This window comes from Vidua macroura, chromosome 10, assembly GCF_024509145.1.
Source record: "Vidua macroura isolate BioBank_ID:100142 chromosome 10, ASM2450914v1, whole genome shotgun sequence".
Classification (NCBI taxonomy): domain Eukaryota; kingdom Metazoa; phylum Chordata; class Aves; order Passeriformes; family Viduidae; genus Vidua; species Vidua macroura.
In genome coordinates this window covers 14,814,933-14,833,856 of record NC_071580.1, presented here as the reverse complement: position 1 = coordinate 14,833,856, position 18,924 = coordinate 14,814,933, and the positions used below count along the sequence as shown (strand labels likewise).

Below are 18,924 nucleotides of genomic sequence, written 5' to 3'. Positions count from 1 at the left end.
CCTTCGGGCCGCGGCCCCCGCGCTCCGCCCGCCTGCGCTGCCCCGGCGGCGGGGCCGGAGCCTGCGCACTGCGGCGGGGAGCGGCGGCCCGGCCCGGCCCGGCCCGGCCCTGCCTTGCCAGCCCCGCCCGGCCCTGCCCTGCCCATCCCGCCCGCCAGGGGTGACCGGGCCGGGGCCGCTGCCCCGCTCGCCAGCGGTGCCGAGGGGCAGCGGCGGCACCGCCACACCGCCCCGCCCGGTCCGCATGGGCCTGGCGGAGCCATGGCCGCCCTGTACCAGAGCGCGGACCCGTCCGCCTCGGCCTCGCCCAACAAGCTGCTGGCGCTGAAGGATGTGCGGCAGGTGAAGGAGGAGACTACGCTGGACGAGAAGCTTTTCCTGCTGGCCTGCGACAAAGGTACCCGCCCCGCCGCCCGGCCCGGTCCGGCCCCCCTCGAGGTCTCGGCCGCTCGCTCGGAGGGCCGGAGCCGCGGCCGGGTGTCAGCGCTGCGCTGCCCGCCCCTCGCCTGCCGTGCGGTCCCGCCGTGCGGCTGCCCTGGGGCACCGAGGGGTCCGGGCTCGCCGCCTCCCGCTGGCCCGTGAGCGGGAAGGGACGCGCGGGGCCGGCTCCTCCCGCGTTCGTGAGGGCATTCGGTTTGTGTCGGAGGAATCTGGGAGGTGTTCGCTGTTAAAAGAGTCTCTGAGTAGAGAGCTGCTGTAAAATTGGGGCTTATCTAGACATCCCCAGGATAAGCGAGATCAGTATCCTGCGGTTTGCGCCATTGGTGGCGGATGGGAAGAGATTTGTCTTTCTGAAATATGCTGCTTGCTTTAAACCTGTATTTACTTACCTTTGAGTCGAAACGTGGCCTTAAATCGAACTGATCTTAAAAGATCTGAAACGCTGGACTCCAGGATATGCTTTTATCGATGCGCGGCTCTGCGTGCTTGGGGCATAAGGACTGGAGCTGCGGTGTTTGCACACAGAGCTGCGTGCTCGCCCGAGCTCAGGTTAGCTCACAGCCACGGGGGAATTTCTGCAGTGGCATTCGCTAGCGAGCTTAGCAGCTTTGCTCTGGGACTCTCGGTGGTGCGACTGCACAGCCCGTGCAGTCTGTCCTCAACACCAGAGGAAGCCATGGCTTTCTCTCTTTAACTGTAAAGGGAGGATCAGAGAGCTAAAAGGCTACATAACAAAAAAAGTAACAAAACCGAGCTGTCTGTGTAACAGCTGGTTCAGTACTCTTGGTATGTATTTTACTGTATTCTACATATACTTCTCCAAGTATTCTACACTGAGATCTGTCTTGGTCGTGGTCTTCTGTGTTGCAAAGTAATTTGTTACCCTAGAGACAGTTTTGGAAAGCAGCTGTACTTTTGCGTGTGTTTGTTTTTAGGACTGAAACTAAAGGGGTGGATTGAAATACATGTCCAGTGCTTTCCTGAAGAGAGGTCTCCTGAAATATCTCTAGTTTTCTCCCTGATGAGAGAATGCTTATCTACCTTGACTTCTTACTTGTCTGATAACTCAGTTACTGTTGTCAACTATAGAATAGTGTCCTGTTTGATGGTAGCTGGTACTTAATAGGATAACATGCTTTTATTGCTTTATAATATGAAGTGATATCCCTGCCTTACTTCTGCAGGTGACTATTACATGGTTAAGAAACTCTTAGAGGAAAACAGCTCGGGTGAAATGAACATAAATTGTGTGGATGTGCTTGGACGAAATGCTGTTACTATAACCATTGAAAATGAAAACTTGGACATACTACAGCTGCTTTTGGATTATGGCTGCCAGGTATCCAACACATGTTATTAAAAATGTTGAGTGTAGTCATATATCTTCTTTGTTAATCTGTCCAGATTTGGACATAAATGCAGTCTGCCTTTTAGGCAGTTCAATTGTTTTTCCAGTAAATTGGAAAAATTGTGAAAGTGATTTCTTCTTGCAAGTTCACTTTTCTAGTGGGATTTTATTGGCATGGCAAATGTATAAGTAACATTTTCTATTATATTAACAAGTTTGAGTTTTATTTTAAATGTTACTCCTTCTACTGATATAATGCATATATTATCCTCAAGAAAAAAAGTACATGGTGTGAGTGCCTTATATTAAAAAGTGTAAAATGCAAAAATCCCTTTGGCTGTAGAGTATATTGACTTTTTAAATGGTAATACAGAAAAATTCACATTATATTAGTTGATTTTAAGTTAAGGCAAGTATGCATTTCTGCAGTGCTTTCTTGTTAAACTTGATCTGTGCTCGATGGCAGGGCAGTTTCCTACCAACAAGACTTCCTTAAAGGTGTGCAGCATCTCTGCTACTGGTGGGAGAGGTGAAGCTATGATGCATTAAATATGTAAGGCAGGGAAAAGTAGTATCTTTTATTATATTGTTTGATACTGGGCATGAATAAAACCACAAGCTTTTCTGTACTTGAATTAGTGGCAGTAATAAAAGCTGTGTTTTTTTCTTTTATTTTTTTTTTGAGAAAAATTCAAAATTTTTGGAAATTAATCAAGAAGAATAATTTCATCTGTAGGGAAAATGAAAAACTCTTAGCGCAGCAGAAGGTGCAGAAGTGGTTGGATACCAGCCAAGAAAGAAAAAGCTTATTTTCCTAGCTGTACCCCAGAATTACAAATGCAGGGCTGAAGTATCCCATATTCCTGAGCTGTGTTACACTAACACTTGTTTTTAATCTGTCTAATAGACCTGGTAAACTGGGTCTTTAAACTTAACTTCTTAAGTCTTCTGCATCATCTCTCCTGGAAAGTAATGTATTCAATTGATTCCTCTTCTGTTGATGCAGTGATGCAAATTTCACTAATACTATGTGAACTCCTGCAGTGGCAACCTGAATTTGTGTCCTGATCATATGCCTGGTAATAATACAGAACATCATTTCAGTACTGTAAAATTAAATTTTAAAAATATATTTTAGAAATGCAGTTTGGCTTGAGTTTGTATCTTTGTGCTGTTTAACTTACTGCTGTTTTCACATATGGTTTGTTTTCTTTACTTAGTCCTCGGATGCACTTTTGGTGGCTATTGACTCAGAAGTGGTGGGAGCTGTTGACATTCTACTTAATCACCGACCAAAACGATCCTCCAGGCCAACCATTGTGGTTAAGTGTTGTTACTCCTTGACTTTTGGTTGGGGCTGTGAAGGCTATTGCTTTTTTTGGGTATCTGTATTATTTAAAAGAGTGTTCTGAAATTCTGCATCTGTAAGGTGATCAAATCTGGACACCAGGGATTCTTTTTGTAACCTCTTTTGTTTTGAAAGATGAAATACATTATTTTGCTTTATCACCTGAGGAATCCAGTGGCTTTACACCTGCCAAACACATGCCTAGATTAGAAGAGGAAAAACCTAGTGGTTATGTTTGCAAGGTAGTTAGCAGCCTTGACTTATAAAGTGTTTATTCGTGTATTGAAGCTTCATAGATTTTCAGAGCAAATCTTCAGACTTTCACCTTGAAATTAAGCAATTGAAGCTTACCTTGTCAATGCTTTAGTACCAAAAAGCTTTTGAAAACACAAAGTGTAGGTGGAGGCAGGGAAGGAATAAGGTGTTGTGTAACAAGAGTATGGCACATTCAGGATTTTTTTTTCTGCACTTAAATAGTAAATACAGTAATTTTTTCACAAACTAGAGCAAAATAACAATTTTTAATATCCTATGTGTATTGGAAAAATAGGCAGTACTTCTATGTCAATTAACCAGAAAAGTATCTGGGTCTGTTTTTCTTTTTTAGTATTTATCTGACAAGTATGAATGTTGTTACATATTTTTCTTTCTGTTCATGTTATGAAACACTTGAAGGAGAAGTTCTTGACTGAACAATCAAAAACCCCCTTACATGTAGAACTGTACATAATAAATTTAGATACTTCCTACATTTTATTCCAGAAATTAATGGAACGTATTCAGAACCCAGAGTACTCAACAACCATGGATGTGGCACCAGTAATTTTAGCTGCTCATCGTAACAACTATGAAATTCTCACCATGCTGTTGAAGCAAGACATATCATTACCCAAACCTCATGCTGTGGGGTGTGAGTGCACACTGTGTACTGCCAAGAACAAAAAAGATAGTCTGCGACATTCCAGGTAAGACTTAGCAGTCATAAGCCATAATAAAAAGATTCTTAATTCATTGCCTGGGTCACATTAAGTATGTTTCCTTTTTCAGGTGAAGTTTATGAGTGGATTCCTTTAATATATTGTAGCTCTTATTGTGAGAGGTGGTAGTTCTTGGGCACGGGTTGTGCCTGAAAAGGCTGGTGGGAGGCAGTGGCTTTTTTCCATTTTGGTTTTATACTTTTAGTCACTATGTGCCTTTCCTTTCTACCAGGTGCCTCTCAAACATTCTGGCTACTTTTGGCTTGGGGCTGTAAGGGATTATGCAAATAAAATTTTTCTCAAAAGTTATTTGAGTTTTTGGTATTGAGCTACCACAGGCCACATTCTGGTATCCATCCTCTTCCCTATATCATTAGCTTCAGTATGAGAAGATATGTCAGGGTATCCAAAGCAGACAAACAATAGAAGTATTTGAGGTAGCAGCTCTTAATTTAATCTAAAATTTCTGCTGATATACTGATAACAATGGAAGTAGTGAGGAAAAGAAGAGGGAGCCAGTTTGGCCAATTTTGGATACTTAGGGGTTCTAAATATGTCATGTATCTTTCAGGACACCCTGTAATTAATGCAGTTAGTGTCTGATTTTATAAAACCAAATTGTTTTGTCTTTCAGCTGGCCATTTCAGGTAAACCTTTGGAACAGGCTCTGGTTTGAGGCTGCTAATGAAGTAAAACATCTTTGTTTTGTTTGCCATTCTTTTGTCACAGGTTTCGTCTTGACATTTATCGGTGTTTGGCCAGTCCTGCCTTAATAATGTTGACAGAGGAGGATCCAATCCTAAGAGCTTTTGAACTTAGTGCAGACTTGAAAGAATTAAGCCTTGTTGAGGTTGAATTCAGGTAGGAATTGAAAACACAAATAATTTTTAATATTTTTGTATAATTTCAGGTGTAGAAATATGTTTGTATTAGAAAAAGTTTATTCTTCATTTTTTCTAAGTGGAGTGTTTAAACTGATAATTAGACATAATAAGTTACATAATATAATTTATGCCTCCTTAGTAGTAATTTCAACAGTTTAATTACTTTAAATCCTTTTAGATATAGACATTTTACTGTGTGTAGTTGCACCAACAATTCAAATTTCAACTCTACTCTGCAAAAATAAACAGAAATTATGCTAAATGCTGACTTACTTAGAAATTATACACCTATTAATCATGTCAATGTCTCATTAGTACTCTGCACTTTTTTTCTGTATCAGGGTAGAAATATGCAATACCTTGTTTATACTGGCCTGACTCCTCTTGGGAGTTGTTTTGGGTATTGTTTCTTAATTTTGCTCATTATAAGACTTTGAAGAGTACATATATGTATATATTTAAAATCTGCACATGTGTGTAGAAGACTTCATGCTGAAAATGCTCTATATGATGAGCAAACGCTCAGTGTAATTTCATGTTTAAACAATGCAGATTTTTACCATTTTGTAACATACCAGCACAAAAGCTTTCCAAGAATGTGAAAGCAAGTCTTTATATAAGGTAAAATTCTACTTTCCTAAGTACATGAATTTTCTAAAAATGTGAATTTTCTGCATTTTAGCTGCCTATCTTTCTTAATAAGAGTTCAATTGTTGCATTTTTGTGATACAACGTGGCATTAAAATGGACTGTGTGCAAGGTGAGACAAGGAAATCATGTGGTTTCTTTTCATGTATTTAATACATTAATACATAATATTTAGTGAATAGACTTTAGTTTTCAGATGACAGAAATAAAGCAAAACCCCAAACTATTTCCTGTCCAATTGGAAAGTACAAGTGATTACTTACCAGTGTCATATTTTGTGACAGCTACACTTTCTCATGTCCTGGACATAACTCTAAGCTTTAACTCTGTGTATGGAACTCATGACATAAGAATTTGTATACTGTAAATTTGTTTGCCAGATTTTCTCTAGTGATCTTGCAAGCTGAATAGAAATGGCATTGTCATGTTACACGGTGAAAACTACTCAGAGTTGTCTTAGGAATGCCTGGATCTTGACATGGGACTTCTGGGGTGGTTTCTTTTAATTTGTCTCAACATAACATGCAATCCCAGCCAAAAAGGGCTAGTTTTTGATTTAATGGAAAATACAGGATCAGTGTAATAGTGCATGCTGCTTCTGTGTGTTTCAGAAATGATTATGAGGAGCTCGCTCAACAGTGCAAAACCTTTGCTAAAGATTTACTTGCACAAGCACGGAATTCCCGGGAGCTGGAAGTGATTCTGAATCACACCTCCAGTGATGAACACGTAGACAAGCGTGGATTGTTGGAGGAGAGGATGAACTTAAGCCGCTTAAAACTTGCAATCAAGTATAATCAAAAAGAGGTTTGTTTGTTTGTTGCAGTAACTTGATAGACTTTCCATATCATATTTTGCTAGTAATTAATTACTTTGTTGTTCTGCCTCTGGACACAGAAGTGGAAATAAATTTGTGGGAGTTATAGAAGAGATGGTAATACACAGGTATCAGTATGTGAAACAGGGATGCTGAGGGACCCTTCAGTGTTTACTGTGGAGATTAATGCAGTGTTTTCTGTATTGGAGTATAGGCCACTGCTTTTTTATTAACAGCTCTGGTAGTGGTAATTATTTATTCAGTTCCTCATTAAATCCTTGCCTAGAGAGGCATGGATCCTTAGGTGCCAAACATGATTTATCATCTTCTCACTGGTCATTAACTGTTCAGCTTTGTCTCAGGCCTTGCCTGTGCTGTTCAGTAATTAGGTTGGACCTGTGCTGGTATAACTGAATAGCCCCTCTGTTCCAGAATAGTAGCACTTTTTATGCCATCAATATGCAACTTCCTCCATGCAGTAGGTTACTGTAATTTTTGTCCCTTCATAAATTATAACTCTAGTTTTCTGTGCTGGAACGCAGATGGATATTGTGGCATTCTAGTACAAGGACCAAGGACAGAGTGGAAGTTTCCTTTTCATGCAAAATCCATTTTTAGTTAGTATTTGCAAAAGGAATTATATAATTCTGTCTGTTCTACATGTCTAGGCTTAAACTGTTTGTGAAACTGTTGAAATACATAGCATTTATAAGTCATAAGCTGTAGTTCTGGAGTGCCCTACAAGCAGCATTACATTTCTGGCCTGCATTCGTCAAGCACACTGAAGTATTTTGGTGTTCCTCTGGGTTTGAGCATAGCTTGCTTTTAGTACAGGGCTTGGAAAATAACTTTTTTGTGCAGTATACATATAGTTAGAAAATTAATTTTAATGATGCAACTTATGCGAAAGTGTGTGAAGAAACCTGAGAGTGATTCCTTGTTTGTTTCTCCCCCTCCTTCTCCCCAGTTTGTTGCCCAGTCCAACTGCCAGCAGTTTCTCAACACGGTGTGGTTTGGGCAGATGGCTGGCTATCGGCGCAAGCACACCTGCAAGAAGATCCTGACTGTTCTGATGGTTGGCATTTTCTGGCCAGTTCTGTCCCTCTGTTACTTGTTAGCTCCTAAATCTCGAGTAGGTCGAATAATTCACACTCCTTTTATGAAGTTTATTATTCATGGAGCTTCATATTTCACATTTCTGTTATTACTTAATTTGTACTCCCTTGTCTACAATGAGAATAAGAAGAATACAATGGGACCAGCCCTTGAGAGAATAGACTATCTTCTGATAATATGGCTTATTGGTAGGTATGATTTGAGTGGATTGGATGACAGTTGCTAAATATATAAAAAATATATGCTAAATATATTAAAAAATGCCAGTTTAGTGGTACATCAGCAATAAGTAATAACTCAGTCTTTCCTGACCAGTTCTATAATGCTTGGTTGGAAAAGTAGTTAATAACAAAATTTGGATTTGCTGCACAGTTGGTACGTGGCTTAAAGATAGAAGTATATGTTATGTGTGTTTACGTATGCATGCTCCATCTTACAAAGAGATTGGAGGTGTGCATTTACCTCATGCTTGTTTCAAAACACAAAAACAAATATTATTTTCCTATCTTACGGTTTTCTCTTTCTGTATGTCATTGTCACCAGTTATCATAACCGTACCAGAGAGGCTGCATGTCACTTCTGGTTGATGCAGCAGAGGGAGCACAGGTATAATTTTTGTTGTGTTCCCAAGAACTTTTGGTTGAAAGTTCTTAACTTTTACCTTGTCTTTGGTTGTCTGGCACGCGATTGTTTTTACATTAAAATTTACCTTAATGTAAGGTAAGTAGATATGTATCATTTGTTTAATTGGGCTCGTAAAAAGCAGTGATACTGTAAAAAACAACACAGTTTTTATTTTAAGTAATTCTGAGGGTGATTTATTTGATATTTTAGGGTGAGAGGATTTTTGTGTAGTGGTGATTCCTTTTGCAATTGAGCTGTATTAAAACTGTTGAGCAGTTCTTGCAGATTTTGGAAACATGTAGTATCCCCCACATAAACACAGGTCTTAAAAGAAACCTGAAAACTTCAAATTTTGAGTACAAGTCAGATTCCTCCTTTACTTTGAAATTAAATATTATAGTTTTATAAATTCTTTTGTTCTGCCAAGTCTGCTGACAAAGTGTGTCATTAGGTCTTGGTAATTTTAAATAAAGGCTATAGAAATATATTTTTTCTGCATGTAATTTTGCAATGTGGATTTCATGTAGGATTTAAAAATTATATCTAAGCAAACATAGCCATTAAAATGGGGCTATTTTTCACATCACTGAATCTCAAGTTTTTAAATAGTAATTGCATTTATAGCTTAAATGCTTATTTTGTAATGACATTATACTGCTTCCTTGAAAATATTCTAAGTTGACTAAGAGCATATTTAGAAAATATTCTGCAAAATCAACTGGAATCAAAAGAATCAAGTAACAAGGATTCACTTACATTATTGTATTCCACAGTCCCATTAAAATACTCCCGAAAAATCATTGTCAGAATGACCACAGCAGAATTTGTTACACTTCGGGCTAGTAACAAGTTTTGTATTGTTCTGGATGGACTTTCAAAATCATGAATACAGATGTCTTCCATGGGAAAATAGAGCAACAGAACTCCAGTTCTTGTGTGTGTAAATATTATCTTCTTCTCTATTTCCTTTTATTGATTCTGTAACAAATTCAGTGTAAAACACATGGTGATCATACGTAAAGTAATACCTGAACAGGTATGCAATGGCTTCACTTCCCTGGGTTTTATGTTTTTTCCTGCAGGAATGGTGTGGTCAGATGTTAAGAGGCTCTGGTATGATGGTTTAGAAGATTTTTTGGAAGAATCCCGCAATCAGCTTAGTTTTGTCATGAATTCCCTGTATTTGGCAACTTTTGCCCTCAAAGTTGTTGCCCATAACAAGGTGAGCACCAGTCTTCATAGATCAAAGCTCCCCTGGGACTGACTGAGCAAGTATGATTTTAGTACATTGCTGCAAAATACCTGAAGATGTATTACACGTGGTGTGCTAGAAGTAGGGTGTTGTGGTTCAGTGTTCAACATTAGTAACAGCCTATGATGGGGTGCAGTGTAGGCTTTGGGCTCAAATGCTCTGTGTGGTATGGGCCATGGAGGTGTCAAGACCTTGGGTCTTGTTGCACCTCGGTCTTCAATGCGTTGTTGATCAGGGAAATGGGAGATAGAAAACACATCAGGACATGTCCAAGTACTTGGAAGCCCCAAACAGAGCTACTGTCTTCCTTGTAACAGCTGACTGGTCTTCCAAATGGCTTGATTTTTATTTAGGGAAATGCATCTTACCAGATTGGGCATTTGAGCTTGCCTTACTCCATTCAGTACTATGCAGAAAGAGAGTAGTCTCTGTGTTTGGATTGCCTAGTGCATTTTTGTTACAGAAAGTTTTATTTAGCTTTTGATTACATATATTTGAATGTCATAAGTGGTGGATTTTTAATTGGTTTTTGCTTGGTGGGGTTTTTTTGGTTGGGGTTTTATTTGGTAGTAAGGATAAAAGCCCTGAGACCGTAGAGGAGCCTTGTCTTGTCTCTATGAAAAGCCATCTGGATTTGATTGAAAATACGAGTTTTGAAAATGATCATTGCCATTCTGCTGCATATGTTGTTAACCACACAGCACATGGCAAACTGCCAGACCAATTGAATGTGAATATTACAGCAAAATTCAAGCCAGTGCAGTAGCACCATTATTGTGTCTTGAAAACTGCAAGTTGACAGCTGTCTGGCAGTTTGGAGGAAATGAACTGGTTCAGTTCTTCCCAACTTGGTGTTTGGCTCATTTTCCTATCCTAACATTGATTCAGAGGCTGGTAATCATTTGGTAAGGAAGGCCATTTCTTGGAAAAAAAATAGAGGGAGAATTGGGCCACATTGGGCTGCTTTCCCAGCTATTTGCTTTGCAACCAGCATTACTCTAGTAGTAGTTCCTTTGCTAAGACAAGACCCATTGTTGCCAATTTAAATTGTAACCCATTTGAAGATGCAGGACTCCTCTCCGTACAATAGGCATATAATAGGGGGTTTGCCCCTTTTATATGGCCAAATGTATTTTTATAGTTTATAAATCACATAGAAAACCAAGTCAAAATGTTCAGTTTGCATTTTAGGTCCATTATAGGCCCCGAAGCTGTAAGAACTAAAGGAAGAATCTCTGTAGCAGAAGGATTTGTACACGTGCAATTGCAGTGTGTAGCAAAATACTTAGCCCTATTTCTTGCCATCTTTGTGTAGCAGACTTTTGGGTGTTATTATAAAGCAGCTCAGAGTTCCTTGGTTTTTGAATGTCCATTTTGAGACAGCAGAAGCTGGTAATATAAATGCTGAATGTTCTCAGCCAAACCAAAAGTTAGGAATCTGTGGGTATTCCCTGAATAAGTTGAATAGTAGTACTTAGTGGATAATATGTGAAGCAACAGTTTACTTGTGACTCCCGTTCTCTGTAGCCATTCATAAAATCTGTGGAAGGAACCCCAAGTCATAAGTCTTTCCAAAACTGGTTAAGATCAGCTGTCACCACATTGCAATTGCATGTGTGCCTTTCTTTGTAGCATCTAAAATTGGTTTTGAGTGAGGCCTATTCTACAAGGCAGTGCTCATGTTTATATAAGAAAGTTCCCAAGTCCCTGTGACCGTGCAAAACAGAGTAGAAGTGAAAGCAGAACAGAGGAATAAATGGTTTGAACAAGTGAGTGTCAGAATTAGGTGTTGAATTTACATTCTCTGATTTCTGGCTCCCTCTGGAATGGCTTTTAAAATGCCTTTGTCTGAAAGAGGTATGACACCTATGCATGATATATGTTGATTTATTTTAGGCTCTTGCCTGTTTTGGAAGTAGAAGAGAGGTGTATGGCTACATTTCTGTATTTATAATGGTAGTGATCTCAACTTGTCCTTTTTGATGTTGCAGTTTCATGATTATGCTGAAAGGAAGGACTGGGATGCATTCCATCCTACCCTAGTGGCAGAAGGTCTTTTTGCCTTTGCCAATGTTCTTAGTTACCTGCGTCTCTTCTTCATGTACACAACCAGCTCCATTCTGGGACCACTCCAGGTGAATATCATTACTGTTTAAAAAATATTAGACATAATTTCCTACCCAGTGTCTAATTGAAAGTGTAGTTCAGTGAGGGCATTTTTCCATGATAGCTGTACCTTTACTGTCGTTTTTGTTTTCATCTGTTCTAAGCTTAACATACCACCTAAGTTTCCACAGTTTGGAAAGTTAAGGATCAGGTTCTTCCTGCAAAGTTTTATGCAAATAATTGCCTTAGCTTCTTATTTCTAAAGAGATCGATGAATAAGTGTATAGCAAGGAAGAGTAATCAAAAGCCTTTCTGTTTATGTCTGTGATGTCATTGAAGTTGCACCTTGAGTTGTGCAAATTGCTTTTGTTTGAAAAATATAAATCTGTCTAGAGTATTGAAATACTCACCTATTTATTGGCAGTTATAAAAAGGCAGAACAGGTTTCTTCTTACTTGGTATTTGTTGGAGCCTTCCAGTAATGATAACAGTAAAACCTCCCACATTTTAATTATCTAATTTTCTGTTGCACATTTTAAATGGAAATGTACTTCCACACTTTGAAAAAAATACTGAGGTCTTAATGTTGCATTAAGCATTAAAGTTGTACAAATTGATTAAACACTGAAGTCTCTCCACATTTTAAAGAGATTCACTGTTTAATGTGCATGTTTATTTATGTACCAGATCTTTCGCAAGTTTTTTATTAGGAGGCTGTGTTGTGAAATTTTCCAAGTAAATAAAAACAGTCAACAGTCACCCCATTCAGAGGCACACAGGAGCTTACGTTATTACTGCTGGCCAGTAGGGCTGGTGCAACAACTCTTACAGTATTTTCTGAAAGTAGGTCACAAAGTTCAGATGGTGGTAATCAAATATGGGATGGAAACCCAACAGTGGGGGGCAGGGGAAGGCAGCTCAGTTCTTAAGAGTTATTTTTAAGCCTTCAGTTACTTGACTCATTGGCTAATAAAACCTGTTATAATCCAGATTTGTAAGTTGGCTGTGTGGGGTGGATTTTATTATTAACAGAAGGTAGAATAGTACTTCCCTAGATGAGATAATTAGATTTCAAGTGCTTAGAAATTGTAAATACTTACAGAGGGAAAGCATGAATCTATGAGGAAAGCAACTGGCATTTGGGATGGGTTGTTACACTCTCTTCCAAACAAAATAGTTTTGGGCAGTTTGCACTTTTTGTGTGTTCCTGTTTCATCTACTTTTTCTCTCCCTTGGCAGTAACCATGTATTAAAGGGAAAATGTTTTGTCATTGGGATTTGGGTTGGGTTTTTTTCACTGAAGGGTTGGATGTGATGAAACAGTTCGATGGGGAATACAGTGATCCTCTGACCAAACATGCACAGAACTGGTGCACAGCTCTGCCCACAGCTGCAGAATCTCCATGACCATTACAAACTGTACAGACTCTGAATGTAGTGTGCTGCAGGAGTTACTTGGTGAGTTTCCAGCAGCAAAGGAGGGAGCAGGAATTAATCTCCCAGTAAAGCTGTACTTGCAAAACCTGGCAATCGTGTTACAGTTCTGGACTATGAGTCGGTACAGATTTTGATTCATATAGGACTGGGCTTTCCACACACTGATTTATATCCACTGATCCACCCAATCCCCCATTACATATATTTGCATTCTTTATAATGGTACACTGTTCTGAAGAAGTTTGTAGGAAGACTAATTAAATTATAGAAACCGTTTATGGTGTGTCTGTGTAAAGATTTGGGCTTATGTCAAAAGCAAATCAAGGTCTTTCCTGTGTTGGAAAAAATCACAAGCAATATGGTTGTTTTTTTTTAAGGTGCTGTATTGCTGAAGTTCTGTATAGAATATTTTGAATTGGAAACTAATGATCCAAATTTACTGTCATACCTTGTATGCTTTATCCTTCCATTTCTGTGTGTCTACACGTGTTTATTTAAAATCATACATAAAATGTACAGAGAGCTAATTTTCTATTCTGCAGATGGGCTTTTGTATACTACTTTTTTTTAAATTAGTGATAAATTATTCCAAATATTTTGATTAATAAAGTATTCTTCTAAATGTTTTCTTAAATTTCTATGATGGCATTTATGTTCAAATCCGTTTTATTTACTGCTTTTGTCTGTTGAACTGTGAGTTCCTTATTACCATTGGTATTGCAAACAAGTAACAAGGTGTACATAGTATTGCTTATGGTTACTTGGAGGATATTAATTTTTCAGGCAATGTTAATATTACTTACATATTCTTTTTAATATCTAGAATTTTTCTCTGAAAAACAGTACAAGGCTATCTCCTGACATTAAGGTCTGTTTAGCATATAAAAATTTAACTTATATATTTAAAATATAAATAGATTTTTTTCTTGCTCAAAGGAAAGAGACAATACAAATAAAAATAACTACATGTTTTACTAAAATTAGAAATAAATCTATTTCACAGATTTCAATGGGGCAGATGCTACAAGATTTTGGAAAATTTCTGGGCATGTTTCTTCTTGTCTTGTTCTCATTCACAATTGGATTGACCCAACTTTACGATAAAGGATTTACTGTAAATGAAGAAAAGGACTGTGCAGGCATTTTCTGTGAACAACAGAGCAATGACACATTCCATTCGTGAGTTTGAGATCTATAAAATAACTGTATTGTGTTAGCCTTTAATCCCTAGTAATTAAACAGAACTGGATTTTTCATTGATCTTTAATTTATGTTAAACACTTCTGGTGTTAGGTTTACCTAACCAAATTTTTTCCTTGTTTCTGAAGGTTTATTGGTACATGTTTTGCTCTCTTCTGGTACATATTCTCCCTGGCACATGTGGCAATCTTTGTGACACGTTTTAGCTACGGTGAAGAATTACAGTCTTTTGTGGGTGCTGTTATTGTTGGGACCTACAACGTGGTGGTTGTGATAGTATTAACGAAACTCCTTGTGGCAATGCTCCACAAAAGTTTTCAGCTGATAGCAGTAAGTGGTGTCTGATTAATTACCAAATATCTGTATCTTTGGATTTTACACAGATTTCTTCCTATGATGTGTAAACTCATGGGCTATAGACCATGGATGAGCTCTGTCTGTGAGCTCATATTTTTCCTTCAAATAAGAACTTCTTATTTACTTTGATTAAAAAACAATTGTAATTTCCATGTTGAATATGTACAGGGCTTTGGCCCACTGGGAATTGATTACTTTCTTGATACAATGGCAGTTCAAATGCTGGTTTTGATGTGTGTGGTACTTTGGCATTTCATCTGGGTATTGATCTATACCTTTTGAATTTTATACTAGGAATTCAAGAACGATGTACTTGTTTTAAGTATTGAATATTAGAATATTCAAGCAAACCTATTAAAATGCTCTGTGATCTATCTACTAAAATGCTATATAACCAAAATTAAATAATGGTCAGTTTTTCAGGTGTGAGCAAATTAAACTTATAAAATAACCTATTCATATTTCTGTTTCTTTTCTCTGTTAATATTTCTGATGTTTTAGAATCATGAAGATAAGGAATGGAAGTTTGCTCGTGCCAAGCTTTGGCTTAGCTACTTTGATGATAAATGCACGCTCCCTCCACCTTTTAACGTTATACCCTCTCCCAAGACAATTTGTTACCTTTTCAACAGTCTCAGTAAATGGATCTGCTCTCATACATCAAGTGGCAAAGTGAAACGTCAGAACAGCCTCAAGGTGAGGAATGATTGGGCAAGCTCTGAGCTCTGCAGCTGGAAAGGTGCTGCTTGCTGAAATGAAAACGCAGATTGCTGCATGAAGCTGCCTGGCGGAAGGTGAACGCTACTAAGATAAATAGGAACTGCAGAATAATGGGTGTTGCATCCAAGATAAATAAGTGTTACTTATTTCTACTTAAGTAAGGTTTTATTAACTTTCTGGTTTGGAAATTTCAACCGACTTCCCTCCAACTTCCAATTCCCCCAGAAATAGTCTGAAAAAAAAATGCTTTGATTGAATGAAAACACATAGAAACCTCAAGGAAGTATGTGCTAATCTCAAAAATGGTGAGGTTAGAATATTCTTTGGAGAAGGTAATTGGTTTTAAACATATTACAGAAGTGTCAGAATAAATAACCAAAAAAGGTCACTGAAGCCTCTCATTGTTAGGGAAGGGATTTTTTGTTTGTTTATTTTATAAACATTTTTTGTACCCTGCAATTTTGCATACTAATTTTGCATCTTCTTGCTGATGAAAATAGCACTAAATAAACAAATTCAAGCACTTTATGGAATTTGCACTGAGAGACATTCAGGGTTATGGAACTCTTGATTGCTCACAGAAAAATTACCAAGCCAGGTAGATAAAAATTTTCAGTTTTGCTGGTACAGCAGATTATAATTTAATTTGGATTTTGTGGACGATTTATATGAATTGTATATTTGTGTTCATCAGGATGTATTTAAAAAATAGCTGTGTTATTTTGTTCATATTTCTTCTCTGTAGAATTGTATACAGGCTTTAGGGCTCAAAAATCACTTCCATAGTAAATATGTTATGTTTGTTTAAAGGAATGGAGAAATCTGAAGCAGAAGAGAGATGAGAATTACCAAAAGGTGATGTGTTGCTTAGTGCACCGTTACTTGACTTCCATGAGGCAGAAGATGCAGAGTACGGATCAGGCCACTGTGGAAAACCTCAATGAACTGCGGCAGGACTTGTCAAAATTCCGGAACGAAATGAGAGACCTGCTTGGCTTTCGAACTTCCAAATATGCTATGTTTTATCCAAGAAACTAAGACCTAACTTTTAAACAAAAGGTGTGTGCTTTAAAATACCCATAGGTGAAAGTGTTGACATAATTCTGTTGCCAGATCATATAGGCAAGATTTTTATTGCACAAAAATAGATTTGAAAATTCGTTGGCATAAGTTGCAGCTCGGTGCCCAAGTGGTCAAAATGAATGCAAAAACAGATACACTAATTTTCTTAACCTCTTAATCTTGGTGTGTATATAAAATTTGTATATAGGAGTTTTTTAAATGTTCCTCAGACTGTCTGTGGCTGTCAGGTGTTAGAGCTTCATAATTAGCACAATGTGTTTCTTTCTTCTATTTTTGCTGTTTGTTCTTTTTTGATACTTGTTTGTCAAGTTGTGGGAGAAGATAGGCTTTTTTAAATGAAAATCCAGCCTGTTTATTTTTAATAGAAAAGTCAGATAAAGAATAATAGAAAATTTCCAGCACAGTTGGAAATGATGTATGACTGTAGGTTACAGTGCATGTGAAGACTGTATGGCTCTGAAAGAGGCAGTTCTAGTTTTGTACGATAACACTGACTGTAAACTAACATTTATAGAATACAGCAAAGCAAATCATCAAGACTTTTCACTTTTGTGGGAACATTGACATTTTTGAACACAAAATAGACCAACCATTTCTTGAATGTTCATGGTTATCTGTAAGACAATCAAACCCTGCTTGGATTTTTCAGCAGTGCCTCAATAGTATATTCTAATATACATGTTAGGATTGAGAACAGAATTTAAAAATTAATCTGTGAACATTTAATGTTTAGTATCCTGGGTTTTTAAAATCTAGATAAATTATTTGAATTATTAAAATCTGTGATTTCATGAAAATGAGGTGAAGCACATGAGTGCTATTGTTTGCAGTGCTGAACAATTCCTGTGCACCATTCTACTCTTCTTTCTGTGAGGTCATTGAGTCTTGTCATTGGAGAGATGTACTTTAGAAGGGCCTGCTTGACACAGGTTTTACATATCCTCCTTTTAAATTTGGTTTTCTTTTTTCCTGTTTTTTACCAGAATTGTTGCCAAGCTAGACTTTTTTTTTTTTTTCATGTCAGATATAATGTGTTTTGTGAAAATAGTTTATCTGACTTTGCTTACAATGGACAGTAAGGGCTTTGTGGATTTTCTGTGCTAGAGGGTCCTATATGGCTTTATATGCTTATATATAATTCAAGGTGACAAATTGTAACTGAGAAATGTGAGATTCCTGTATTTTTAATTACAAAGTAAGTATATTTATGACAGCTAAAGGATTGATTGTCAGTTTTACTGTTATGATGATGCTCTTCTGAAATGGTCGTGTGTCCAGAAGGCACAGGTAGCCATTGTGGTCTTTGACTACAGTTGATTTTGGGAGATTGACAGAATGGGGGCTTACATGAATGTTTACTTTTTTGAAGGAATTCTTATAAAACTCTTTCTTGTAAAGGTAAAGGTAATATATTTTCCGTACTATGAAATAATGTATTTCTGAACTAGGTTTTAATACTCCACTTCCAGAAGTGTTAAGAGTATAGAGGGATTCTGATTTGTGTTGGCTTTTCATGGGAATAGGAAGTTAACCTCCTGGTTCAAAGCAAAGAGGATCTCTGAGTTTTGTATTTGAACTGAGATCTCATGTTTGAATAATGCACCAACATAAAAACTATGTGCTGTGTATGTTATGTATATTCAAGAAAGGAAGCAAATAAAAGCTCTTTGAAAAATATGGTTGTATTAATATTTGTCATATTGCAAACACATTATATCAGTTAACACACTGAAAGTATTTTTTTGTCACGTAGAGGTAATAGGTTTAAGGAAGGTAGCTGGTGTTGTTGGGAAAGGAACTGGTGTAAAGGGAGCGTTGAGAAGAGCAGGAGGAGCTCTCCCTACCTTCCATTTGGCAGATGATGAGTAAGCTGCCAGTCCTTTCTTGACTCACTGAAAAAAGCTGCATGACAGATGGCCATGTCATCATAAATAAAAATAGATTGTTGTAGTTCAAGACAGCTCCGAGCATGATTTCCACATTGCTTTTCTCCAGGCTGCTGCAAAGAAGTGCAGAGAGCACTGTGCATAAAATCCCTTAGCCTACATAGGAACTAATGCCGGAAAATTAAAATTCCAATTTAGAAGTTTTAAAATTACAAAACTACATCTGCTTTGCAAACAAAAGTTGCTGTTGGTTGCACAGAGAAATGCTGTTTGGTTTGGTCAGTCACGCAGTGCAATCTTTGAAGAGTGGCTGCAGCACTGACCTGTTTGATGTGAGCTGCCAGCAGAGCCTCTTTGTACCTCTGTGCCCCCCTCTGATCCTTTTGTGCCCAGCCCAGCTACCCATAAAGTTTTTGGAAGAGAGTCTGCTGTGCTGCTGAGCTGCAGGGTGGCAGTGCCTCTTGGCATTACGTGTGAGAATCCATCAGTGAAGGGAATGGCAATCTGCATTCCTCTGCTGGAATAAGCAATGGGTACTTCCAGTAGGGACTGTTTTATTGCATTAGTTTCCTGCCCATAGTCACAGATTATCCAAAGAGCTCTGGTCTGGTATTTATATACAAGGAAAACAAATACTTAAAGGGATCTTAGATTCTATATGCACCTTACCACCACTAAAT

At 38.0% G+C, this 18,924-nt stretch overlaps 1 protein-coding gene across 1 annotated transcript; it reads left to right on the top strand.

Moving 5' to 3' along the window:
- Positions 1-173: 173 nt before the first annotated feature.
- Positions 174-18,035, top strand: TRPC1 (transient receptor potential cation channel subfamily C member 1). The gene is made up of 13 exons (XM_053986256.1): positions 174-397; positions 1,626-1,780; positions 3,010-3,111; positions 3,900-4,102; positions 4,844-4,975; positions 6,258-6,453; positions 7,431-7,767; positions 9,286-9,425; positions 11,447-11,590; positions 14,002-14,177; positions 14,327-14,528; positions 15,057-15,251; positions 16,086-18,035. The coding sequence occupies exons 1-13, from the start codon at positions 262-264 to the stop codon at positions 16,311-16,313; spliced, it is 2,346 nt and encodes a 781-aa protein (XP_053842231.1). The 5' UTR covers positions 174-261; the 3' UTR covers positions 16,314-18,035.
- The last annotated feature ends 889 nt before the right edge of the window (positions 18,036-18,924 follow it).